At 38.1% G+C, this 26,764-nt stretch overlaps 1 protein-coding gene across 1 annotated transcript in view; it reads left to right on the forward strand.

Annotated features, from left to right (window-relative positions):
- LOC132946795 (LIM and SH3 domain protein Lasp-like) overlaps window positions 1-17,745 on the forward strand; it is a 58,052-nt gene extending 40,307 nt beyond the window's left edge. The window contains exons 3-4 of the mRNA XM_061016872.1: window positions 13,531-14,728; window positions 15,080-17,745. Of these exons, the coding sequence (XP_060872855.1) occupies window positions 13,548-14,728; window positions 15,080-15,776 (1,878 nt within the window). The 5' untranslated portion in view covers window positions 13,531-13,547 and the 3' untranslated portion in view covers window positions 15,777-17,745. The remainder of the gene's footprint in view (window positions 1-13,530; window positions 14,729-15,079) is intronic.
- Window positions 17,746-26,764: the final 9,019 nt, after the last annotated feature.

The raw sequence follows: 26,764 nt of genomic DNA on the forward strand, positions 1-26,764 counted from the left end.
AAAACAAACAAACGGCGACGGCCACCGCGTCTCGGATATGATAATATAATCAGCCCCGTAAAAAAATCAACGGGAGATCTGAGCTGAACAACAACAGCAACAGCACGGCGTGCTTGTGTTAGAACGACGAAAACATAATATTATTATAACATACAATAATAATAATAATTACGATGATGATGATAATAATAGCAACGATATTATATTATAATATTATGTGTATCTACGTGCGCGCCTCGAAAACCCGTTTGACGCATGTGAACGCGTATACTTACGTATTTATGATATTATAATGTTTGCCATTTTAAACATTTATATATATTTTTTATTATTATTATTATCATCATCATCATCATCATCATCGTTAATCCCGCGCCGGCGATTGATCGATTCGTGCCGAACACGTAGAATGTTAAAATATACATTATTATTATTATATTATGCGCATTAGCTGCTGCGGCGGAGTGTTGCGAAAAAATAACATCGATCGCGTAATAAAATATAATGTATATCTACAATGTCGCGATGACGCCCGACGGACATCGCGCCCGGGAATAATAATAAATACTGAGGGCCGATGCGACGACCCTGGCGGCCGGTGGGCATTTTTTTTAAAAAAATTTTCGTAACCAAGTCGCGCCCATAATAATATATTTATACAATATTATTATAATCCGCTGACGCACGAAAACCTTCACGTCGCATACATTATAGGTATGCTAATATACGTCACGTTAAAGTGCACGGCACTATTACCTATATATACGATTAACGACGCCTCGTCATCATAGCACCCCGGTGGCTCTGGAAACGTCACTGCTACGTCAAACACATAACAATACAATTATTGTGTATTATTATAATGTGACGTGTAGAGAATTTCGGATCGTGAAATTTGTCCCGAGAAATTCCGCCTCGGAAGAGGATGGCTGCAGCGCGTACCTACACTATATTATAATATTATACCTAACCACGTCCAATCGATTCGCATTCTCTGACACATTGACGACGACGCACGACTGCGGGTCTTCGGAACTGGTTTCGGCTGACTCGTACCCACATTATATATTATAATATTATTGTAATCGAAATATTTACTCAACCCTTATTATGTATATACGACGACTCAATATTATAATTTATAATAATGTACCGCAGTGCTGCAAGAGTACCATATTAATATTAACAGTATTACAGTGTCGATTTAAAATATAATATAGCTACAGTCCGTACGCGTGGAGCTATCGTCTGTTGTAAAAGGTATATTATATTATTATTTTATGGTAATGTCGATGTGGAGTGAAAATGAAGAATAATATCACATATTATTACTGCGTATGCAGTCGTTAAGTCGTCGAGGAGTTAATCTCGCATTGAGGAGAAACCGCCTCTGCACCGCCGCCGGAGTAGTCTTCGTTGGATTTCATCAGAATGTCACAATGTATCGATTTAAAAATCGACTTGATATAGTATAATATAGGTATAATATGTTATAATATACGTGTGTAAAAAATCGCATCGGTGGCTAAAGTCAATAATATTATAATAAATTATTATTTTTCCTCTCGCGCGGTTCCATCATTAGCGCCGTCGCCTTTTTCAACTGCTGCACTGCTCCGTACAGCGGGCCGCGACATGTTTACGCGCGCGATAAATATGTATGACGAGGAAAAACGAAACCCAACACGGCGGCGGAGGAGAAGAAGGGAAAAATCGATCGCCACACCAATTAGACGGGTCCGCGCGACGGAAAACGAAAGTGTGTCCACGACGGTCGTCGGGTCTGTATCGATATTATTATACAGCGACTCGCCACTATACGACGACAATAATATATTGTAGCGTACACACGTAGAGGTACGTGCCCGCGTAGGCACTCTGCTAGCGATCCCATAAGGTATAATATAATATATTTTAATGCAGCAGGCATATTATATATTATATGCGTGTGCCAACGTGTGCAGTGCAAGCTCCGTCGAGTGTGATGGACCGGCGGCGGACTCGACAATATAATATAATATATTATTGCGTATAATATTATGTGGAACGCTTCGGCTGTGAACTCGACCGGTCCGCGTGAATTATTATGTGCTCGCGCGTGCAACGCCTCCGTAGTTGTGGTCTCCACACGTTACCATAATGATAATAATATAACACACAGAGATGAGATGGCCGCGTCCAGGCCCGCCGGGGCGGTCGGGGTCCGTCGTCGCGGGGAGGAGGAGGTGCAGTGTGGAAATTTCGAATTCCGCGAACGCGCCACACGGCTATTTACGGGGCTATTTATTATTACTGTATTCGCGAGAATACGGCGCATGAATATATGCGTCGCAGTGCATGTGACGCGGTCAACCGCAGCTTATGATAATAATATATTATTATAGGTACGATATCGTAGTATACAACATAATGTCATTATAATAATATTATTATGTGCACTATCGCAGTGATGCTTTTCGAATTTCTACGCGCTAGAGAGCTGCTGCTACGTGTAACACGCTCGCCGCCGCTGCGTCTGCCACGAATGGACGGATCATCGGCGAAAATCGTTAAATCATTATTATCGTCGTCGTCGTCGTCGTCGTCGTCGTTCCAAATATATTATGTGCACATGATGTGCGTCAGACGCGTTATAATACAACCCGTACACTAATAAATCGTCAGTCGCATAATATTATTATTGTTCATTTCATGGACGATGTACCGTAGTATATTGCGGCACATTGCACATCACGGGTGCGCGGAGTATAATAATTCATCGTACAACCGAAATCCAGTGATATATAATAGTTCCCGACTTTGATTTCTAACGAGTTTTCGCGGTGTGATTATAAAGCTCGAAACTAATATATTGAGTACTACGCGCTGCACGGGGTACACACACACACACACACACACACACACACACACACACACACTATATTTGTATTATTATTACGTTTTTATATTGTGATTTAGCCGAAACGTCAAGGCGACCGTTTCTTTCATTTCGCGGGTGTACATTTAATGATAAATCTCGACGGACGTTCCGACCGCGCGTATAATAATATTATAATATACCTAATACCTCTATGGTTTGTAACATTTTCGCGCTTACATTTCTCGGCATTATATTATATTTTCGGTACCTACCTGGGAACACGATAATATTATACTCATCGCGCAACAGGCAATAATAATAGACGTGCGAAGATGACGATATGATTTCGAGAACGCAGAAGTAGTTAATATAATATAGCGTACACGATAATATATAAATTGTATACAGGTGATGCGCGCAACTGCGTCGGCGGCGTCGGATGAGACGCGAGAAGTGGTGTTGTGATAATGGAGATGGGGGGGGGGGGTGGTGGTGGAGGGGCTGGGGAGGTGGAGGCGAGACGGACGAGAAAAAACGGATCGGTAATGTACGCCACCGAATGGTCTCATTAAGACGAATAGAATTTAAATTGCCAACCGAGTGATGTTGACCATTAGGACGGGGATTGTTGTCTTCGAGTGTATACCTATAATATAATATCTGTTGAACATAATATATATATGTATATATATACAAAGGTATAGGTTGGCAGATATACACCTCCATGGACATATATATATGTACACAGAAAATACGTACAAAAAACCGTGTTAGTTTCGTTTTGTTTGGCGTTGTACCGGATAGGTAGGTATATATATAATATTATACACTTTACTTGGCCGCACAGCTTTAGTAGTCGGCGCAAAAAGGTCATCCGCGGCAGCTGACGAGAGCACAGAGTATACATAAACATATATAATATAATGTGTGTATACGTGTATTACAGAGAGGGCGATGCTCGATGACCGGGGGGGGGGGGGGTGGCGAGGGGGTAGTGCGGAGGAGTACATACACACAATAATATTATACGTATGGTGGGAGGTCTATATATCACCGGGCGGCTGACAGCGCCGCACACACCGGAGATTGATGGCATATCGCCGCGCGGCCGCGAGAACCGTTCATTCACAACTCACCGATCGCCCGTCCCACGACGACTTCGGTAATGATTTTAATTATAATAGTAATGATTTTATTATTATTATTGTTATTATTATTATTATTGTTGGTCATCGTCATCGTCGTCGTCATCGTTGTAGTCGACGACATTGTGCGATAACGCCGACGAGTGTCATGATCAAGACGCGTGCTTGAAAATACCGCGAAGAATCAAACGAAAACGCGGAGAAATTGTTATCGACATATTTAAAATTTCATAAAAATATAAAGAATAAAAATAACAATCAAAACTTCATGATTATAAGATTACTAACGTAGAAAAATAAGTATTATTGTTTACTAGATAATTTTTCTAAAAAAAAAAAATATATGTATTATTATGTATTAAAGTAATAATATAACTTTGTATCCTTAGAATAATCTAAGACAGAATATGACACTTCATTTAATTATTCTAAGAAAATATTGCCAAGTGTACCAACAATACATACCTATATCATGCAAAAGTGGTCATATATTGCAAACTTATATTATATACATTTACAAGCCTCCGAGCAACAGTGTTTTGGAATAGTGCCTACTGGTAACTGGTTCGAAAATAAATTATAGACTTTCTTTTTTAATTAACCTTTGATGATAATATTATTATTGAGTGTAACTGTAACATATTCTCCTATTTTATTACACAGTTGTAATACAACACTTCGTCGCTGCCACATGTGTAGTCGCGACGTCAATCACTAGTCAGCTTAGGTATAAGAAAATGTCGGCCACATTATGTAAAAAAAATATACCTATACTTACCTAAAATATCAAAAATATCGATGACCTCTGTTTATGATTGAAGCAAATTTAAGAAATGTTTCAATCAAATTATTTTCTTTTTAAAAATCGTCCACGAATAGTTCTGAATGGATGTGGTGAAATCGATAATAATGTAGTAGGTATATATGCATCAACTTTAAAATAATACTAATTTCGTATTTCGATTCTCGGTAGTCGCTATACCATGGATATGTCTTATATCTGCTATAGTTTACTGAAACCGAAGTGAGCTTATAGATAACAATGTGAATATTTTCAATTTTGTGACGTGAATATTTTGCGATCGCGGAATTCCAAATGTGTTCCCGAAGGTATCTCCCGTGCGTGGTCGTCCACTGCACACAGTGGAACGGACATTATTCGTAAATTCATAACATAATTTATGTATATGTATCACATTATTTTTATATGTCTTGTCGATCGATATAATATCAATCTATAGATCGCCGTCGATCTTTGAACGGCATATTATACGAGTAGCCGGTATACACGGGAAATCGTCGCGGTCGTCGTCGTATATACCACGTGACCTGAATGATGTAGTTTTGATCTACAACCATCCTACATATGTATACATATATCTATAAGAAGCGGGTACGTATATTATATATACAAATACATATAATATATGACCGTTTCTCTTTCTCCTTTTAGCCGACGACTGTATATAATGCGCGATACACGTTTAGTGCGCGTCGCTTTCGTCCATACAATATAATATTATATGATTTTATACCCATATATATGTTTATAATAACATAACGACGCCCACGTGATGGGGTAAGACAGAAAAAAAAAATTAAATTAAATGGTATAATCTCGTACACCGTCTTTCAATCGGAACGATACGCGCGGTTTCCGTCACTCGCGGCGGCGGCGGCGGCGGCGCGTTCACAAGTAGATTGCGATAGCAAATATATTATAATATAATATTATTCTTAAACGTAATGAAAATCTCCGATCGATCGGAAGCCCCGGCGGTTGTGGGTGAATCCTCTGTACCGGCGGCGGCGTACACTCTTATAATATAATAATATATTGTACACACGGACATGTGTACACGGGCGAAGCAACCGGATTCTGCACCGCGACGTGCAGCGGCAATAAATCGTAAACGCGCCGCATATAGCAGGCGGATGGCTCGTGGGCGAAAATCGTACGTTTTAATATCGGGCGGCGGCGGTGGACCCGGGTATAATATTATGTTATTATTATATTATTATGGAAAAAACAAAACAGTTGTTGTTTGGAAGTAACGATATGTAAATGGCATGTCGAACAGATTCATCGTGCAGCGGGTCGTAAATTTCTCGTCTCTCCTCGACGCCGCCGCCGCCGCCGCCGCCGTGTTACGGCAGCAGCGGAGACCCATCCGAATTAAACCAAAACGTGTACTGTAGACCGTATTATATTTTACTATAGAATTTGTGGTGGTACGTATAGAAGGAATGTTACGACCGTCGTGCGCATAATACTGATATTATTATACTATGCATATTCGTTTCCGTACAAGAATCCGGGTTTTTGGAACCCCGAAGGCGGAGACGGTCTCTCATATACGCGTATTACACCGCGATGGATTCGGCCGCGGTTGCGACCGAGCGACGACGCTCCGATTTGATTTACGGTTTTCCGCTCGCGTTTTCCCCGCCAACGCTGCGCTCTATACGGGCACAGCAGCCCGCGGACAATGTACTATGTGATATAGCCGTAATGTAAAAGTGTAGTGCGTTCGACGAGCCAGTATAATAATAATAGTGTTGTGTATATTATAACGATAATTATACGCATTGCCGGTGACATTGGCGTACAGTTTTAAGACGAATTCGGTGTGTACATATTATGAAATATTAGTTATGATCCATGTACGTGGGTGGAAACCGTGGCCGCAGTCATTGCAGTGCGATAGTGTTGATTTTTTTCCCCTCGGAAATTTTACCGAAGTGTGCGTATAACTTTATGCGTAATGTTCGATAACTCACGTCCGAGTGGACAAAACCACGTCAAGTATATAATATTATTATAATACAACGAAACAGCGGACCGCATGCGTGAATGTAACGAAACAGCGTATAGGTATTCTCTATCGCCTCCCCGCGCTTATTATCATATTATAATATATATTATTATATTGTTGTTGTTTTGACACGACGTGCGTATGAAATATATCGCGGGACACGAAAAATATTATAATATACGTGCAGCGGATGTATTAATAATATTGTAAAACAACGGCCGTAATAAGTATGATAACATAATATTATATTATACGGGTAAGCTACAGTATCGTTTTTGCACGTCGCCGCGCGCGTATAGTTAAATACCGTGTACCGCGTATACGGTCACTGCAATCCATTTACAACAATAATATAATAATATTATCATGATATCCGCGTATCGTACGCAGCGGAACGGCGGCCGTCCGTCGAATCCGCTCCCAGGCCCGCCGCCGTAATAACTTTTATCAACACTTTTTTTATTTACCCACTGTCCGGTGGTCTGGACGCGTGCGTGTGCCTCCACAATAATAATAATATAGTCAATGCGCCGTATACATTTTATACCGTACGACCATACGTCACGCGCGTACGGGAAACGAGTGGTTTTTTTACGGTTCGCGATTATTAGTTTATTATTTCATCTCGAAACCGCTCTCCGCGGACGGAAAAGGGAGTGTATAATTCTGTCGTGAGTCTATAATATTATAATATCGTCATGTGCAGATGAGGTGCCATTTAGCGCGCACATTCAAATGCGCCACGACTGTAATATGATACGTTACCGTATTATGATATTATAATATCAATTTTATTTTATCAACGGCACCACACGATAATATTTAGTCTAATCGAACGTGCGAACTCTGTTGATGCGCTTAACAACGGTGTTGGCGTTCGATATTAGCAACACTGTTCCGAGAACATAAAAAACGTGCAAAAAGAGTTCATCAAAGTTTGAAAATTCGAGAATATAGGTACTTGTTTGTTTCAATGTCGACAATTATTATTATACACTACACCCGTAAAATATTTCAAATAAGTTTTTGTCACATGATAGTATTATACGTGTTGTAATTCGCTTTTATATTATATACCATTGTATATTTTCTCCGAGCGTAATAACAAATACCTTCTATATACTGTCTTGTTTTCCATATAAATTACAATCAAATAGTCAGCACCTAATATTATTTTTTATGGGTAATGTCATTCATGGACCAGTGCTATTTACAATATTAAAAAGTATTAACGTCATCTAAATAATTCATTATTAATGTCATTGAAATCAAAGTTCAAAACAAACGTAAACACCCAGATAACTAAAAGATGGCCCAAAAAAACTATCAATGTCTTGAAATATGTTTAAACAAGAATATAGAGCAAAAGATTTTTCAATTTATTGATTTGGTGTTTCAATAATAACTATCTATATACGTTCCCATTATAAATCTACGCGTAGTATTCACCCAATAAAAGCACTCGTGCGAATACACTAAATCTTCAGCCCTAGTTCGTTGTTGATAATATAAAATAAAATGTATATCTAATACAATAACATTACCTAGGTTCGGACGAAAATCGCACTCGATTTCCGTAACAGTTTTTCCCGTGTACGGTATACCTACTGCTTTCCGTTTTCGCCTTCGAACACAATATATCAAAATAGGTATACGGCGGCGGCGATGACTGCCTTCGTCCTTACAACGACATATATCATTATTATCGTCGTCGTCATCGTTGTTATATTATAAGACTGATCGCATTTTATACCAAATTCAGAAAAGAAAGTTATACAACGTACGTGGTGGTCCGACGTGAGGCGGGTACGTGATCGCGAAAAAAATACGAAAACCGAACGTCGTCGCGTCTTCCAGTTTTCATAAGGCCATTGTCATAATATATAATAATATCATTATTGTTGAGGTCGGAAAATAAGCGGATTTCGACACTCGTCCGGCCGCGGAGTGTGACGAAAACCGAAATTGCTAATTGCGAGGATTTAAGCGCATAATATACCCACCGACTATCATAATACTGACCTAATATCTACGACATCAAAATACCGGCGGTGAGGTTCTCACCGATATCGACTGCGTTATCCGCGGTGTGCCATACGGCAGCGAGTAAACGACTACCACTTCGACGACGGTCGCAGGCGTATAATAATAATAAACCGTTCTAGTTCCCAATACAACATAAGCGATATGAGCTAATATAAAGAACAATGATAATATGGCCGGTCTTGTATATATAATAATAATATATAGGTATGATAATAATAATACAATAACGAGATATAACATAATCGTCGCGGTTGTGTTATTACGTAACAGCGGCGAGAAAAAAAAATCCGTCGGCAGTTTGTTATACTAGCATTACTATATATATATTATACACATAGGTATATAATATATTATTATATAGGTACGGTATCGAGCGTGTACAGATGTAATAATTATTATTGCGCGAGTATAACGATCGCGCGTATAAATACGGTGTTCATCATCTCGTAAAGTACATTATGTTATTGTGTCGTATACCTATAGGTATAATTGTATAAATGTACAAAATATATATATATCTATATATTATATCGCGTATAATGCGATCGTATTATTGCGCGACGCGACCGGTAAAATAATAACCGACTCGGAGCACGTGCGCGACGGTGTACGGTAGGCAATAATAATAATAGCAATAATTATTGTCCGACAACAATGCCGGTCGTATATTACACGGACGGCCGGGCAACAGCAGCCACCTGCAGAACAGTGTTGTGCAAGTGCACCGCGAATCCGTGCGATTATTATTATGTGGGTATCATTTTTTCCACTCCTTTCGATTTTCGGTCTTTGCTCGTCGCATTATTATCGTTTGTTATTGTGCCGTACACACTGTATACGTTATCGTACTGGAGCTGCGTGGAAATAGCCGTCTACAACTGTACACCGCGGACGACTCGCAAGAGAGAATAACGGTGAAGAACTTGCGTCGAACGGGCAAAGTTTTTTCACCGATTTTCTGGAAATTTTCAACGCGTTTACGATGGCAGCTTTCACGTACATATTTACATTTGTTGACGTAGGTATATAATATTATGCACCTTCAAACCATCAATGAACCGACTTCAAAACACAACAAATGGGGATACAGGCAAACTACCTATATATATATACAACCCTTATATCCAAAATATATATAATATCATTCGACACGTTTTAATGTTACGCGAGATATTACGATATGAAAATCATTTCCACGAAGACACTGATTTCCGGCATATTGTATTACGGAAAATTACCGTACGAATGTACAATAAATTATTATTTTTATACTTATGTATACTGTGATAACACGACGTCATATTGGGCACTGATTCTGTACCTAATTATACTTAAAGTTCATCGGAAAGTTTCAGGATTTCGAATTTATCTAGTTTTCAGTCTTTACCGATATATATTATGACGTCTTGTACCATACCATAAGTAATACAATATCACTTCGCTTATTTCACTTGATTCGTCTCACCCACACATGACAACGTGTGTTTTTTTTATCTGCACCACGTCATATTATTATGTGTGCAACCGCACATTTCTGATCGATTATTATTCAGTAGTAAATCGTGGGTCGAGTATAATTAATAATTATATATAAGTGTATATTGTATATAAATATATATATATATATCATTAGAATTTATAAACGAGCATGGATCGATTATATAACGATATAACGAGAATTTCGTCGGATTACACCGATAATACATTAATGTACGTTGCGATGTAAGTAGGTGGTAGGTATCTATAATGATATACGACAGGTGCTTGTATTTGTTTTTACGATATATTATATTTTGAACGTAACGCTCGCTCGGCCATATATAATGTATATTATTACGCATTTAAGATCGATAGTAATCAACATAAAAATATATTCGACGTAAAACAATATTATGATAATTTACACTAAGTCGGCTGCAGCAGGTCTCTTCTGCTCTATAATACAACAGTGGCAGTCTGTCAGAGTTCGGCTGACTCGACAATTTAATTGTCCCGGGACGCATTACCATTGATTATAAATACTAGCATCTATGGTATTACCTACGCATTCAGACCGTGTCGTCATCGGACTACATGATAACCGCCGTAGATATACCTACCAGCAATGTATCGAGTAAAGTAAAAAATATTTTATTATTCTTATTTTTCATGCGTATACTGCATGGTTTTTTTTTTCGCACACACCTACGTCAATCACACAATAGATACCTAATACACAGGAGATAACTGGATTATACCCACCGAAAAAAAACGGGACAAAAAGCTACCCGTTTGAAGTAAGCCGGGGTCATGATGTTCAAAAAATTAACAATCCTTTTTTAAACTCGACCTATATTATGTGGTTACAAATTAAAATATATATTTGTATCGTACGAGTTTGTTGTACATTTACACACAGGATGTAATGGCGTATAGGTATATCAACTCGGTCGAGTGTAATATAACTTTGGGTAGATACTAAAACAATATCAAACGTTCCAGATAAAATCTATACGGACAGGCAATTATTTATGTGTGCCATCTACTCTAATCAATATATTATTATTATTATTATGTGCCTGCAAACATATTGTATGTACACCACGGCCTAAAAATATGATATTACGGGCGGTAAACGTTTTGCCACTTACGATCGTTGCCACCGCGAAAAATCAAATAACACTCTACACATCGCTGTGATTTTGAGATTTCATACTCGAAACGCGCCGTTTTATTACGCTATATAACATTATATCGTCTGCTAGCCGCACGTGCATCGTCCGGGTGTGATTTCCAATCGCGTCACGACGACCGTCGGACAATTACTATAATATTATTATTATTATAAAAACGTTCGTACGACAAATAAATAATTTATATTATATTATTATGTATACGAATATGTACTGCGGTGTGCGGCGGTCGTGTGGTCTGATTTAACGAGACGTAGATCGATCGATCGATCGGCTTGTCGCAGACCTCGTCCCGGCCGACTGCTGCAGGGGAGCGATTCCGGATTCGCGGAGTCACCGCGGTCTAGTTTTCGTCGGGATTCGCCAAAAAACGCTCATGCACAATGTACAACCTACCTGCTGTAATAATATAATATACTGGTTACGAGAGCGGCGGGTACTTGGGATTTTGTCGTGGATTATATTATTATTATTATTATTATTACTGTTATATATAAAAAGGTTTATTTTTTTTTTTTTTTTTATCGGCCGAAACCGATTTGGAAATGCGATAAACGGGTTTCGTCGCGGGGCGCTCGTTAGCGAAAAGTCCGCGCGGTGGACGACGTGAAAAAAATAAAAACGCCAAAACAAAAATTGCGATCCGCATTCAGACGGGGAAAAAAAAATAACAAATAACGTTACATAATTGGAAGTTTCTTCCACAATAATAATATAATGTATAATAATATATTATATATATATATATATATATATATATAATACACGCCAAGAGAAAATCGGAGCGACGACGAGTAGTTATTTATTTTTATTTTTTTTATTCTTCTCCTCCGTCTTCGTCCCCGTCAAACTTGGCGAATTTAATAATATCACGCAGCACATGTACCTACCTCTGTTATGGTACATACCATATGTACCTCTACACGACGACGACAACTACGACTACTGCTGAGACGACGTATGTGCACTTTCAAACACGACATGTGATAATTCTCGGACGGGCTACCGGGTTTACACGGACCGAATTTTTGCGCCGCTCCTCGTTAAAATTGCAGTCGGTCTCGTCGTCTGTCGCCGTCGTCGTACAGTCCGTCCAGACGGCAATTATAGACGCGTTTGTGACTATTGTGTGTGTGTGTATGTGTGTGTGTGTGGTGTGTGTTAGAGAGCGTAAGTGCACCGGTGCATCGGGCGGCCACATTGCGTCACGTTGTGAGCGGAGAATTTATTAAATCGTTTTATATTGTACGTCCTGCACACACATAATGTGGCACCCCTTCGATCATCCCCCCCCCATCCCCCGCGTTCATGGATTTTCCGGCCGGATCGACGAAACAATTACACAAAGATAGACAAAAAGTATCAACTTTTCGACTGATCGATGTCGCACACGATTCCGCGATGACGGTAATATTATAACACGTCACTTTCGGCGCATCCGTCTTTATAATTATATAAGTCATATCGATGTTCCATATTGTGCATTATTTTTGTTTATTTAAATCGCGTTATTTCATAGAGCAGCGACGTTAAATCGGGTGACTATTAGAAACAAAACTTATTAGTATAGTTATTACGTTTCAAACAAATATTGATCACCAAACTGTTACTTATTCAGTAACAATATACATTACAAATATCTCCTATAATATATTATAGGGCCTATATTCTGTGTCCGTATACCTTAACCGTCACACTCCTAAAGGGTAAAACACGATAGTAATATTATTTAAGGTATATAAAGTAAAATACTAAACAGCGGCGAATCGCGTAATTTTCAATAACTTGATACTATAATAATGTGTCGGAACGATTTACTAGGTATCTTAAAATTTCGAATTAGATATTTCCCACTATTGGCCTACAGACATTATACGGACTAAACACACTAATATTAATATAATTTGTGTATTTTAAAAATTCACAGCGTATTATAATAGTATCCTTACATGTGACACGCAATGTAATTTTTCTTTTTGATGTTTTCGCAGACGGCGTGGCCAAAGTGATGAGCGTGGTGGACACGTCTCCTCCGGCGTGGTACACCTACTACCCACGACCCGTGGTCCCATCAGTAGCGCATCCGCGCGACCCGTCCAGCATGCGCGAGAAACACTCGAGCCCGCGCAAGATGGTCGCCGTTCCCGCAGTGGTTCCGTGCGTGTCGCCCAAACAGGGTTCCGTGTACCCGGCTCACCACCATCACCATAATCACCGCCGGCACCACGACCAGCCGGACCACCGTCATCACCGTGACGACGACGGCTCCGCCGCCGACAATGACGAGGACGAGGAAGACGACGACATGATGCCGTTTGACCTATCGCGCAACGGTGGCAGCTCGCCGTCATCGTCACCACGGTCGCCGCTCCGGTCACACCGCATGTCGCCCGCCGCGTTCAAACCGTACGACGGCAGTGGCGCCGGCGTCAACAACGACCAACCACTTGACCTGCGAGTCGAATACAAGAAGTCACGCCGAGGTGACGAAATGGAAGACGAGAACCAGAACCTGATCATCAGGACGCCGTCCCCGGAGGACATCGAAGTCGACAGCCCAGGACCACCGTCCGCTGGCCTGCAGCGTTACGCGCCTCACCACGTCGACCACAACGACCGCGGTGCCGTAGTCCACAGCCCTTGTTCGTCGTCCGACAAGGAAGTTAACGTGACCGACGACCACCATCATCACCACCAACACTATCAACCATCCCAACACCATCAGAACCAGAACCAGCTGCAGCAGCACCAACAGCAACAGCACCTACAGCAGCAGCAGCAACAACAACAACAACAGCAACAGCAACAGCAACATCACCGACGTGGTGGCATAACCGTCGAAGATGAACGACATCATCACCAGCGGATGGTAAACTATCCGGTGCTGTTCCCGCCACAGCCACTTCACCCTATGATGTTAGAAGCTATATACAGGGCGGGCGCTGTGGGCGACAAGTCTCGCATGCCTTCGTCGCTGGCTGGTTACCAAACGGGTGGTGGTTACCACAGGCCGTCGCAGCACTATCCGTTCATCAACTCGCCACTGCTCAACGGGCACCATCATGTGCCGCCGCCCACCTACGACGTTGTCAGACAGCCACCGCCGGCTCCGCTGCCACCACCAGTAGCCAGATCTCCACAGCAGAAGTCGTCAGCGTTCCAGGAGACGTCTGGCAAACCGAAAGACAGGTAGGTCGATGATGACAATATTAAATAAAACAACAACAAACGTAGCACGCACACTTCGAGTTAGGTAATGGCGCGTTTGGTTGCAGCGCCTTAGGTTATAAAGGGGGATGAACAGTTGTGCGCACAGCCATCGTTTGACGGGGGCAAAGTGCGAGAGGAAAACGTGGACCTGTTTAAAAATCGGAACCAGGACGTGTTCTACGCATAAGAGTGTGCAGGGGTCAGGAAGAGAAAAATATATGGGCGCTCAATGGTTCATTGAACCGTACCTGTGCTCGATCGGGTCGCGGCAGAAAAATAAATATATATTATTTCATACTAAAAGCGTTGTGCTTTCGTTCTGTGCAACAGGTACTCATGCAAGTTTTGCCAGAAAGTGTTCCCGCGCAGCGCCAACCTGACCAGGCACCTACGGACGCACACGGGCGAACAGCCTTACAAGTGCAATTACTGCGAGCGGTCGTTCAGCATATCGTCCAACTTGCAGCGGCACGTGCGCAACATCCACAACAAGGAGAAGCCGTTCAAGTGTCCGCTGTGCGAGCGGTGCTTCGGGCAGCAGACCAACCTGGACCGGCACCTCAAGAAGCACGAGGCCGACGGGCCGACCATAATGGACGACCGGCTGTCCTCGTCAGCGGCGGTGGTGGCCGCGGCGGCCGCAGCTGCGGCGGCTGATCGGAGGCGCGCGTCCCGGGGCCCCGGCGCCGGCGACGAATCCTACTTCGAGGAGATCCGATCGTTCATGGGCAAGGTGAGTGAGGACGGCAGCAGGTTCGCCGCAGCGGCCGCAGCAGCAGCGGCGGCCGCGGCCATCGGTCATCGCCGTGGCGGACACGCACATCCGGCCGGCGGGCGGCGACAGTCGACGACGTCCGCCTCGTGCCCGTACCGCCGCGGTTCGGCGGGCGACGCGCCTCCGGCCGAAAGGTTCTCGTCCCGGTCGTCCGCCTCGTCGGCCGGTTCCACCGAATCGTCTTCGGGCGCGGCCGACGCCACCGCCGCCACCGCCGCCGCCGCCGAAAAGGAGTGCGTCAACAGCACCTGACCCTCCGCCTCTGCGGACACGGCCGCGACGTCTTCCCATCGCGATCGTCACACTGTCGCTGCTACCACGAACACGGTTACCGCCACCGGCCGCCGACGACGCGGCTGAGTCCGACGACTACGACGACCACGACTCGTATAATATGCACCCCGCAGGCACGGCGAACGGATCTCTGCGGGTGCGTAAACGACCCCGCGAAGCAAATTTTTTTTTTCCGCGTACGTTGTATCATATAGTCGTTTCATTTGTTTCTACGCAATTTTCGACGAGGTAACGAATAATATTATATAATATACGAATCACATAATTTCTAATACGATATTTTCTAGTATTTTTAGTGTAACGTGTACATAGTTTTTAGTTGCGGATTGTATTATTATTATTTTTTTTTATATATATTATATAGTTTATCATATTATTAGTATCGCGTGTAAATATTTTATGTCGTAGAATCTACACAGGTTATTAAGATTTACATATATTACATTTTTGTAAACTCGCTCCTCCCCGCAACCGACTGCGATCGTTCTGTGATAATAACAGGTATATCGTCGCGATTAGCTCTTCGCATTCGATAGGCATGTAACGTGTCAACTGCGACAGTTTTACTAGTTTTTGACAATATCATCAGCGGTTCGTATACTTAACATGCCGAATCCATAATAATATTTTAATAATACGTATATGATGTTATTCTCGTTTTGAATATGTTACGTTATATTTTTAGTTTCGATTTTGGCCCACCGCGATCCACACGCTTTCGTTTCGATCGTAAAAGAATTTACTAAAAGACTTACAAATATATATTCTATAATAATATTAATTTAAAAACTCTAATAGCAGTTTAATAATCTTAAAAAGATAGTGTCGCACACCAATGGACAATGACGACGAGTGATTACATAGGTTCGAGACAAATGTCGGGATTTCATCATTTTCGGCGTTAGCTCAATCCTGCAACAGGTGTCCCGCCACCGCGCACCAAATCGTTTCCATCTCCGTGCGTTCGCTCGAAAACTTTACGCAGAGAATCGGTGACTGAAAAGTCAAACTGCAATTTACTCGCGTTCTACACGGAAATGTCATCTAAAACGCAGCACGCACCTCTAAATACGACACCGAACACGGTCGATAGACGGCCGAACTGGGAGCGGGGGCGAAAAAAGTATCTCGAGAGATATCATGCTTTACAGACTTGGTGGTGCGCTCGTGTCAAACGAATCGGACGACGACGGCTGTACAGGTATAGAGGTAGGTAGTAGGTAGGTAGGTAGGTAGGTAGGTAGGTAGGTAGGTAGGTATAGTATATTAGAAAACGGTTTCTCTATCGGCCAATAGTGCATTTCGCATTACCATAATATTTAAAACGCGTCGAGCAGGATGCTCTAGATTCAGCTGGTGTGTGTGTATGTGTCTGTGTGTGCAGGTCGAAAACCGGTCGATGAAATCGTTATATACGGTTTGTTTTTTTTTCACTCGTAACACACGCACGCACACACTCACGTACCCACTTGTGTGCGCGTATTATTTTTTTTAACTTCCAGTTCGATAATATACGGTTTTCTCGCTAACCGGTTCCCCTGTGCGACCGCCGCCGCTTCGGATGCTGCGCTGTGCGCGGACACGAAAAAGGAAAAAAATTATCAATTATTATTATTATTATTATTATACGATTATAATATTGTGTAAACGTGTGTTTTGGTTATTATTATTTTGTTTGCTCTCAACGCCCGTGTTTACCGACGGGCGCTTATAAAATCACGGTTATACTTCAATATTGTAAATAATAAAAAAAAGTATTATTTTAATAAATACATATTATAGAGTGAACGTCAAAGTTCGTCTGTGAGTATAAAAGTATGTACATAATATAATTATGTTAATTTTCTCGCTTTGGGGTGTTTCGGAGGTGTTTCTGTACGGAATACGGTTAAAAACTACAAAAATCCAAAAAAAAAAAAAAACAAAACTAATGAGAAACGATTTGCGTCCACCGCAATGTTCTGTAATATTTCTTAAAATGTTATTCTATTGATTATGATGAAAAAAAATAGATCGTATAATGTATATATTATATTATGTATAGGTATCGTTGAACGGACGACGACGACGACGACGACGGTAATAATTATAGATAGACGATTCGAATAGTAATAATTATAATAATATGTGTTCAGCATCCAACCAGCATATATCTATATTCTATGTACGGTACACGCAGAGTGCTTAATAAAATATCGCAAAGCTAGTCAAAAAGACGATACGTAAAATGAAATCTGTAAAAATAGAGAAAACGATATAAATAGTCTTACTTAACGGATATAATAAAAACAATATAGGCAATGTGTTAGATTATAATATATATATATATATAACATTCGATTATAGTACGTATACGATCGTTTTAATTTTAATAAATATATTTAATTTTTTGTTATACGCTTTAAAATATTATAGAATATACTATTATGTTTTTATTATTATATACTATTTTCTTAAACGGATCTAATAATATTAATAGTACACGATATATAATATTATATAATAATATAGGGTAAAATATATGTATTTTATTTTATTTTTTTGTTTTAACGAGATTATATTTTATAGCATCTTGTGTGTAAGTTACCAATATAATTTTATGCGCCTTCGTAATACTGTTATCTATTATATTTTTTTTTTTTTTTTGATTATATATTTTTTTTGTTAATTTTTAGTTTTTAATAATATTATTAAATTTTTAAGATTGTTATTTGAATTTATTGAAGAAAACAACTCAAATTTATATATTTTTATTAAGTGTTATGTTTAAATTTTTACTATTGTAGTTGTAATAAATACATACATAATATATATATATATATATATTATATGTGTATGTGCGTGTGTTGAAAAATATACAAATATATATATATTATATACGATTATTAAAATATAAACCAACTTTTGTTTTTTTTTTTGTTCTTTTGGTACAATGCAGATATATTCTTATAATAATGCGATCTCAAACACACACAACCAGTCGCGCGGTGTACCGCCTGCAGATTACAGTTTGTCCAATATATCATATTCTTCTTATTATTTTTTTCTCAGTCTTTCTAGTTCAATGAATGGACGTAATGTGATGTTTTTATAATGCACTACCTGCAGTTGTTTTCACACGATTCAATACGATGTCGATGTCGGATGGTGACGAAAAAAAAGGGGAAAAAAAGAAAATAAATAGAAAAAACAGGTTGTCTTCTATTTATTTCAAATAAGTCCCGGTGGCGTAGAAAAAGAATTCATATGTAGAAAGAAAAAAAATACGCCTGTTGTACAACACCAACACTTTATGGAGACCCGAGTATAGGTAGTTAGGTACGCATACTCGGTATAAAGTTACGCGATCTAGTGTACGTATACCGCGACCATATAGCTGTGTCACACGCTTGTTTGTGACGATACAATAATATCATTAAACACTTGCGGTCCGACAATAAGTGAGTAAAATACCTCCATCACGTCCATGAGAGATCGATACGGGATTTGGCAATTTTATCGTTATTCTACGACACGTGTACAACAGGTGGTCTCGACGGATTTGTTATGGTTAAGTACACACACACACACACACACACACACACACACACACACACACTGAACTTCCTTCCAGCTCGCCTAAAATTGTATATTATGATGTACTTTAGTGTTCGTACGCTAAACGGAAAAAAAATAATAATTTTACTTTTAAAATATAATTAGGTAGGAGGTACTTACCTTCATAAATTAACTCATCTGTTTGAGATAGGTCATGTGCCCATATTTATTATATTATTATCAAGAAATGCCACGAATACAGAAGTTTTTATGTTTTAATATATATAATTTGTTTTTGGGCTGGGTACAACTATTTTTTTTAACCTATTTTCGTAACGCGTTGTTTATTAGTGCCACTGAAACCAATTTAACAATTATAAAAAAAATGTTTTTATTGAATTCTCAACAAAATGTATTATGCTACTAGATATTTTTCCACTGTACAGTGTAGGTACTATACTCGAAAATATAGATGTATAGTCTATCCTTATTTTTCCTTGCAGAGTAAAAATATCTAGCTAGTAGCATGCTACTTATAACAATTAATTATATATACAAACGACATAGTTTTATATTATAACCAAAACAATTTACCTACCTATACATTTTAGTAATTATTGCTGCAGGTATCTCTGAGAAAGTGTTTAATAGTTTTTCCAAACGGGACGGCTCCCATTGGCTACGACAATTAATACGCTCAAGCCCGGTCCTTTGTATGTATTGTGATCTGTACCTATATAGGTAAATGTTTTGTATGCGACAATTTTGAGCCACAAATCTAAAAAATTTTATTTTCGGTTCCAAAAAAATTATGTATAAGACATCTATTGTAAAGGACGGTCGTGTATATCGTGTATATTGTCAAACAGTGAAAAGTGCATCTCCGATTAATTGCATTTATTCCGCAGTAACTGTAACCTCGGATGTCGATTGATTTTATACTAATGATAACTGATAAGTCAATGTAGAGATGGAACCGAACGGAAAAGAACCGGTTCTTTGAACAACTCAAACCTTTATTTTTTTTTTAAAAACGAAAAACCGGAACCCGGTCAAGTACAGAAAAAAAATATATTCCAGGTAAAAATCATGACATGTTGTCAAAATAACTAAGTTCAGAGCCCAATCTCTGTCGACCGTGATGTGTAATATAGACAATATAGACCTATAGTATATTATAATTTTACTTGATGTGGTTTTGTTTTTCATGACATCGGTGGATGTTTACAACGCATGCGTCAAAGGAACTAATTATTTAATTTCATGCCAAAACGGAAGTGGGAATCACTATTATACTTAGAGATGTTTTTAACGAAACACCCTCATTATTTTGGAAAGTATTAAAATATTTTATTTTTATAATTATAATTTTTAATCTTTAACTTTTTGACAACTCATTTTTAATCATTTCCTAAACAGAATTTTTTTTTAGTAATTCGATTATAGATAATATACAACTATGTTACTATTAAAGTAAGTTATAGCAGCTATAACTTGTATAAGTGATACATTTAAATAATGAATTATGATTATCGGGGTTAAAAACGAATTACATTTTAATCGATGATAAACGAAATATTGTTAGCTTATATCATTACGACATTATCATAAATATCGAATTATTTTTACAATTATACTTGTTATTACATCGCACGTGAGAACTTTTTCATACCCAAGGTAACATACATTATAAAGACCAATATTAATAATTTACATGTTGAAAAGAATCATCGTCTTGGGATCTTGTCGATGAAACATGTTGGTCCCCATCGTTAAAATGATTTTAAATTGTATACTGCGGCGAGAGAACAATTAATACGCTAATATAGTATGAATAATGATATGTCTAATAGCTAATAGGTATGCCTTTTTACAAAGCGATAAATGATAATAATAATAATAGCACACGAAATGTACACACACGACTCCGGTTCGTGTATTATTTTCTAGTGATTTTTAATCTATTTGGCTGCTCCGAACCGGACTACAGAGTGCAATGACGAGCGATATCCACGGGTCGCTTTGTCTTGGATGGTGATTTGTAGATACTCCTAGTGTGACGGCTATACGCAGTGTTTTTTTTTTTTAAAAATTAAATCCTTACTACCTACTTATAATAATTTATCGAACAATGTTTAACCGGTATTAATTTTTATTAGTAAACATTATCATTTTAATTAATCGCTGTGTATACGATTAAAGAAATGTTTACAACTCGTATAGGTACTCTCATATATAGTTATATAGTGCTACAGGGAATTAACATTTGAATGAATATGTTTTATCGGTCGTTTTAAAAAATATATACAACGTCGTTAAACGTAAATAATTGTGGCCTGTGGAGTAGCAATAATTTTACAATTAAAAGTTAATAAAAAAAAAAAAAAATACTATAAATATTCAAAATAATTGTAATTCGATAAAGTTGTCTGCGTATCATGTCTGCATTTCTTATTTTATATTTTTATACGATTCGATGAACTGATAGTGTGCAAGTTATTTTTCATTCGGTCATTTTTTCATCATATAAGGAATAATATATATAATATTGTGGACAGTCGTTATCCGCTCATTTACCATTGAATCATGTACATAGAGACGGGCAGTATATATACGTGAGAAAACAATTGAAGTGTCTTAACGTAAAACAATATTCCGACAGTTGATGCAGTTAAATTCCATGATTATTAATTTTGAACATTCTTCAACAGAACATTTTCAGTAATTCTAGAAAATGTGATAATTTTGAAATTGTAATATAAAATTGAAACATAAGCATGTTACCTATACAGGACTTAAAATGATTTCCTCAAATGTGCAAATATCATATATTATCTAATAGACAGTGCATGCTTACACAACGTCGATACTCGGTGATTGATCGTGTTGGTGTTAACGATTGAAGTTTTTAGTGATGCATCGTAAACATTATTATCGGTACCGTCCTATATATGCGTATATGATATGTAGATGTTAATTAAATTGGATACGATATATATTGTGTTGTATATTATATTATATTGTACCATACGGTATTGCTTACGATTAAGAGTCTATTAGATTAGATATTTTATAATTATTGTCTCGAATTTATTTTGTTTTCGTTTTTTTACATCGTCCATTGTATCATATACGATCGTTTGTTCACAATGCATCTTCAATGTAATCAGCCGATTAATTGAAAAACAGCTAGGCACATATTTATAACAGTACAGAGTGGCGTAAGATGTGTTCGTCATTCATGGCAGCTTTATAATCGTCGGAGGACATATTTTTAGTGCACGGTCCTATAGTTGTTGTGTCTTTGACGATAAAATGTGTATTGCACGTCACTATATACTGTTAAACAATCACATACTGCTGTAGTGGTTGTGGGGAACTATGGCCTATGGGGGTCAAAATATATAGACGAGATGCGGTCGAACGGTGTATTTACAATACGTACCTATATATAGTACCTACAATCAATCTAAGACCTAGTCTGATCGCGACTCTCGGTCTATTGAAGATGTGTCCAATTATTACAATATTTTTATAGGTAGATTTTAGTTTACTGGAAAGTATGGTGATACTATTTCAGGAACTTTCGTCGTCTCAAAATTATAAACGATATCCGTACAAATACGAGTGGCCCAGATACGGCCCGCGTAGTTGTTCTGCACCGGGCGTGATCCATTATTCGACGTCGTAGACACTCTTTATTTCAAAAAGTTTATAATTGTATAGGTAGTGCACACTGACGCTCGTATGTTGTAGTAACCATTTTGACGGTCACCTGCGACGATTTCGCGATTCGCCAATCGGATCTACGACAAGTAAAAAAAAAAATTAAAGTTATTGATAAACAGACACACCGGACTTCCGAGATCTCGACGAACCGATATCGCGCGTTCGACCCGCTGTAGCCGCGACGAGTGTGGGCAGGCTGCTGCGAGGAAACGGTCGTGCGGGAAACGGAACGGTCGTCACCGTGGCCGGAAGGCTGTTGTACGCGTATAATATAATATATTATACGGCGGATTGGTCGTAAAACGGTCGGACGGCGCTCGGTCGTCGTTCGCGTGCAGTGTGCATAATACTCGTAATAATAATAATAATAATAATAGTAATAATAATGATTGCAGCGTTACAAATAACGCCGGGATAAGTCCGTTTATGAGGTGTGCACTGGCAATAAATTTCGCAGCCGCCACGCGGACGACGACCATAAATTATCACACACACACACACACACACGTATAGAGTTTAGTTACGTACCTCAAAGTATATACGGGTACGTGTACTTATAAGTTATACGCAATTTATATATTATTATATATTATATTATAATATGTGTATATACGGTTGGCGCGCAGTGCTTTCTTTCTCTCTATTTTCCCGCATAGCACTGCTGCACACGTATGTGATACAGGTATCAGGTAAGTACCTACGTCGTAAATATAACAAAAAATAAATTATTATTATTATTGCCGTTGTATGACTAGGCCGAGTCGAGCGATTTTCGATTCATCTTGCGACCGCGAGACGTCCAGAATAATTTTTTTCCGGACTCGCGGGCAATAACATTATTATTATTATTATTAATAATATCATTAGGTATACAATACGTCCTATTGTGTACGAGGAGGCAGTCTAAACGACGTACGTTTTCCGAGCCACCGCCAAAACGATTCAGCTATACAGATATATATATATAACAGTATATAGACTGCAGTTAGTATAATATAGTTTGTAGTTGATGTGTTTTTGACGAAATATTGCTTGCGACACGCGTTAATATCGTGTCAGTGCATGGGTAATTTTTTTTTTTGTTTCTCCGTCAAAATTAACATTTAACATCTTATAGGTCGATATTGATTCCAAATATTATTCGACTCGGAATAATAATACTGGTTATGGCACAAGTGGCTAACGCGTATATGGGATGTATCGCAATGATATCAATAGTTTTTAGATCTTATTCGTGAATTATTTATTCATTTAAATAAAACACACTCAGTGCCTACACATTTGACGGTGTTGAATGGATTTTATGTTTAATCGTTTAAACCGTTAGAACGAATTTATCACGATAGCGTTTCTACGTGAAAAATGATCCCGCTTTACATTAAGTAAATAAAAATGACGCGTCATTAGTTATTTTGCTCATTGAACATTTTTTTTTTACACGGTAATTGCCATATATTATCATGATATAATATTATTGTGTATATAATTATACGCGCTCGATTTGTTAATACCGATATCGGTGTACACCATGCTTCGAAAACCAAGAAAATATGGTTTTAGCGGTCAGAGTTCAATTCGGAACAACACAAATTTTCAGCGATATTTATTTATACACAATTATACGAGAGTTTATAATATGATTTATAACATCATATCTGTGAAATTCCCCCCCCCCCCCCTCTTCCCCGACTAAATATGTCAATATTTTGCAAATTCATTTTTAGAATTTGCAAAAAAGTCATTTTGGTAACGGACAGGATTTATTTTTTGAGAGGGTTGTGCACTTATGCTGATAATAATTTTCATGAAATCACATATTAATTTTACTATAGAGGAGATAGTAATTTTATAGAAATTAATTTTTACGAATGGAAACATTTCGTTGGTGTGGCCCATTCTTGTGTGCTCCGCTGGTCATATTTTACGCATTGGAAAAGAATATGATTATGTCAGTATGACACAGGCGATAATATTATTAGTACAATAATTATAGTTAATATTACAGTCAAATATTGTTTAGACTGCATTACTATTTAAAAATAAAATATTTATAATATAATATTATAATATATAGCTTGTTTAAATGTATATAAAATGGTAGGTATGACTGTTATGTCATTATATAGGTATAAATATTACCGTTAAGTTGGTTAAGTCTTTCCTTTTTTATGTGAAGTATAGCAGTTGTATAATGCGAGTAAGTTAATCTTATTATTTTAGTGTTTTGGGTTTTTTTCCACGTAGATATTCGTATATTCCAATGATAATATTATGTAAACTATATTATGCAATATTATGTTTGTGTCACGTAATAAGAGTACCTGTATAAGACACAGAACCGTATACCTAACTCAAAACGTGCAGGTTGGAGCTGCTGTACCAAGTTCCAGACCGCAGTAATTAAGAGTGAGTCGCTTGAGTTGAATATTGCCGTGACGGACACCAAAAATATATGGATAAAAAAAAAAAATAAACGACTAAAAAGTGATTATTTGCTACTTTGACGAAAACTAGATAAGAGTAACTATAGTAGTAATTTATTACAGGTTTTCTTAATAGTCTTCGCAAGTCGTAGTATTTAAATGAAATAAACGTATCAATCATATATCTATATTGCTACTGCAGTACTATTTTTATGTACCTACCTATACCTATTTAATAATATGTTGTGATTTATATAATGATACGTATCAAAACTGGCACAGTGCGAGTATAAAACATAATTAGTGGAAAATATTAAACGTGATCGGCCCATCTCATAATAACTTGTAAATTGAATGATGTTATTATTTTGATTTACTTGACACTCGACTAAGACAATCGGCACTCGAAACTATAGACACTCGAGACCAATAATAAATAATACATGGCCAAAGATTTTAGATTCTGAGTGGAGCGTTGGATGTACTTATTAGTTTTGCAAATGTTGTTTTTTTGTGTCTGACGAGCTATAGCACGTAAGAAATAGTGAAGAACACTTCAATGTCCAGTACTCCAGTGTAGTTTCTCGCAGCAAATTTGATGTAATTGGTATATTGCCCCTAAAAATTGGAAAATTCCAGTTCTTTAAAATGAAATCGGGAAAATCGAAATACAAATTACAGGATAACGGACATAATCATACGAAACACTATAGGTTTTGATTAAATGTTTAGTATTTTTGTTGCAATCAATAAAAATATTAAATCATAGATATTCGAAACTTTTCACCATAACGCGTATTTTTTAACATTTTACCAATAAACACATCCATGACAGTGACGCTATTACTCAATGAGGTAATTTCGAAAATGTCCTTAGGAATAGAGTAAGTACCTATACTGGATTATTATACTCCATTGCAAGTTCCCGGTTTTTCGATTATAAATTTTTTCAAAGTTCAATTCAATTTTAATATTTTAGAATAAAATAATGTATTTGGCACGTTTTATAGTTGTTACCTTAAATAATATACGTACCTAATACCTATACGTGTCTACCACGAAGATATTTAGTCATTATTTATATAATCTTTCATACGTAGGTACGTTGTATAATTCGTTTCTTGTATCGTATATTTTGCCCATCGCCGGTGTATGAAATACCAACTTAATATTATTATAAACATTTTTTATATAACAATATTTCACTTTTACTCTATTTTAGTTTGTACATAACGTGTCAACCTTCAACAAATTAAT

The sequence above is a fragment of the Metopolophium dirhodum genome, chromosome 6 (genome assembly GCF_019925205.1).
Source record: "Metopolophium dirhodum isolate CAU chromosome 6, ASM1992520v1, whole genome shotgun sequence".
Lineage (NCBI taxonomy): Eukaryota > Metazoa > Arthropoda > Insecta > Hemiptera > Aphididae > Metopolophium > Metopolophium dirhodum.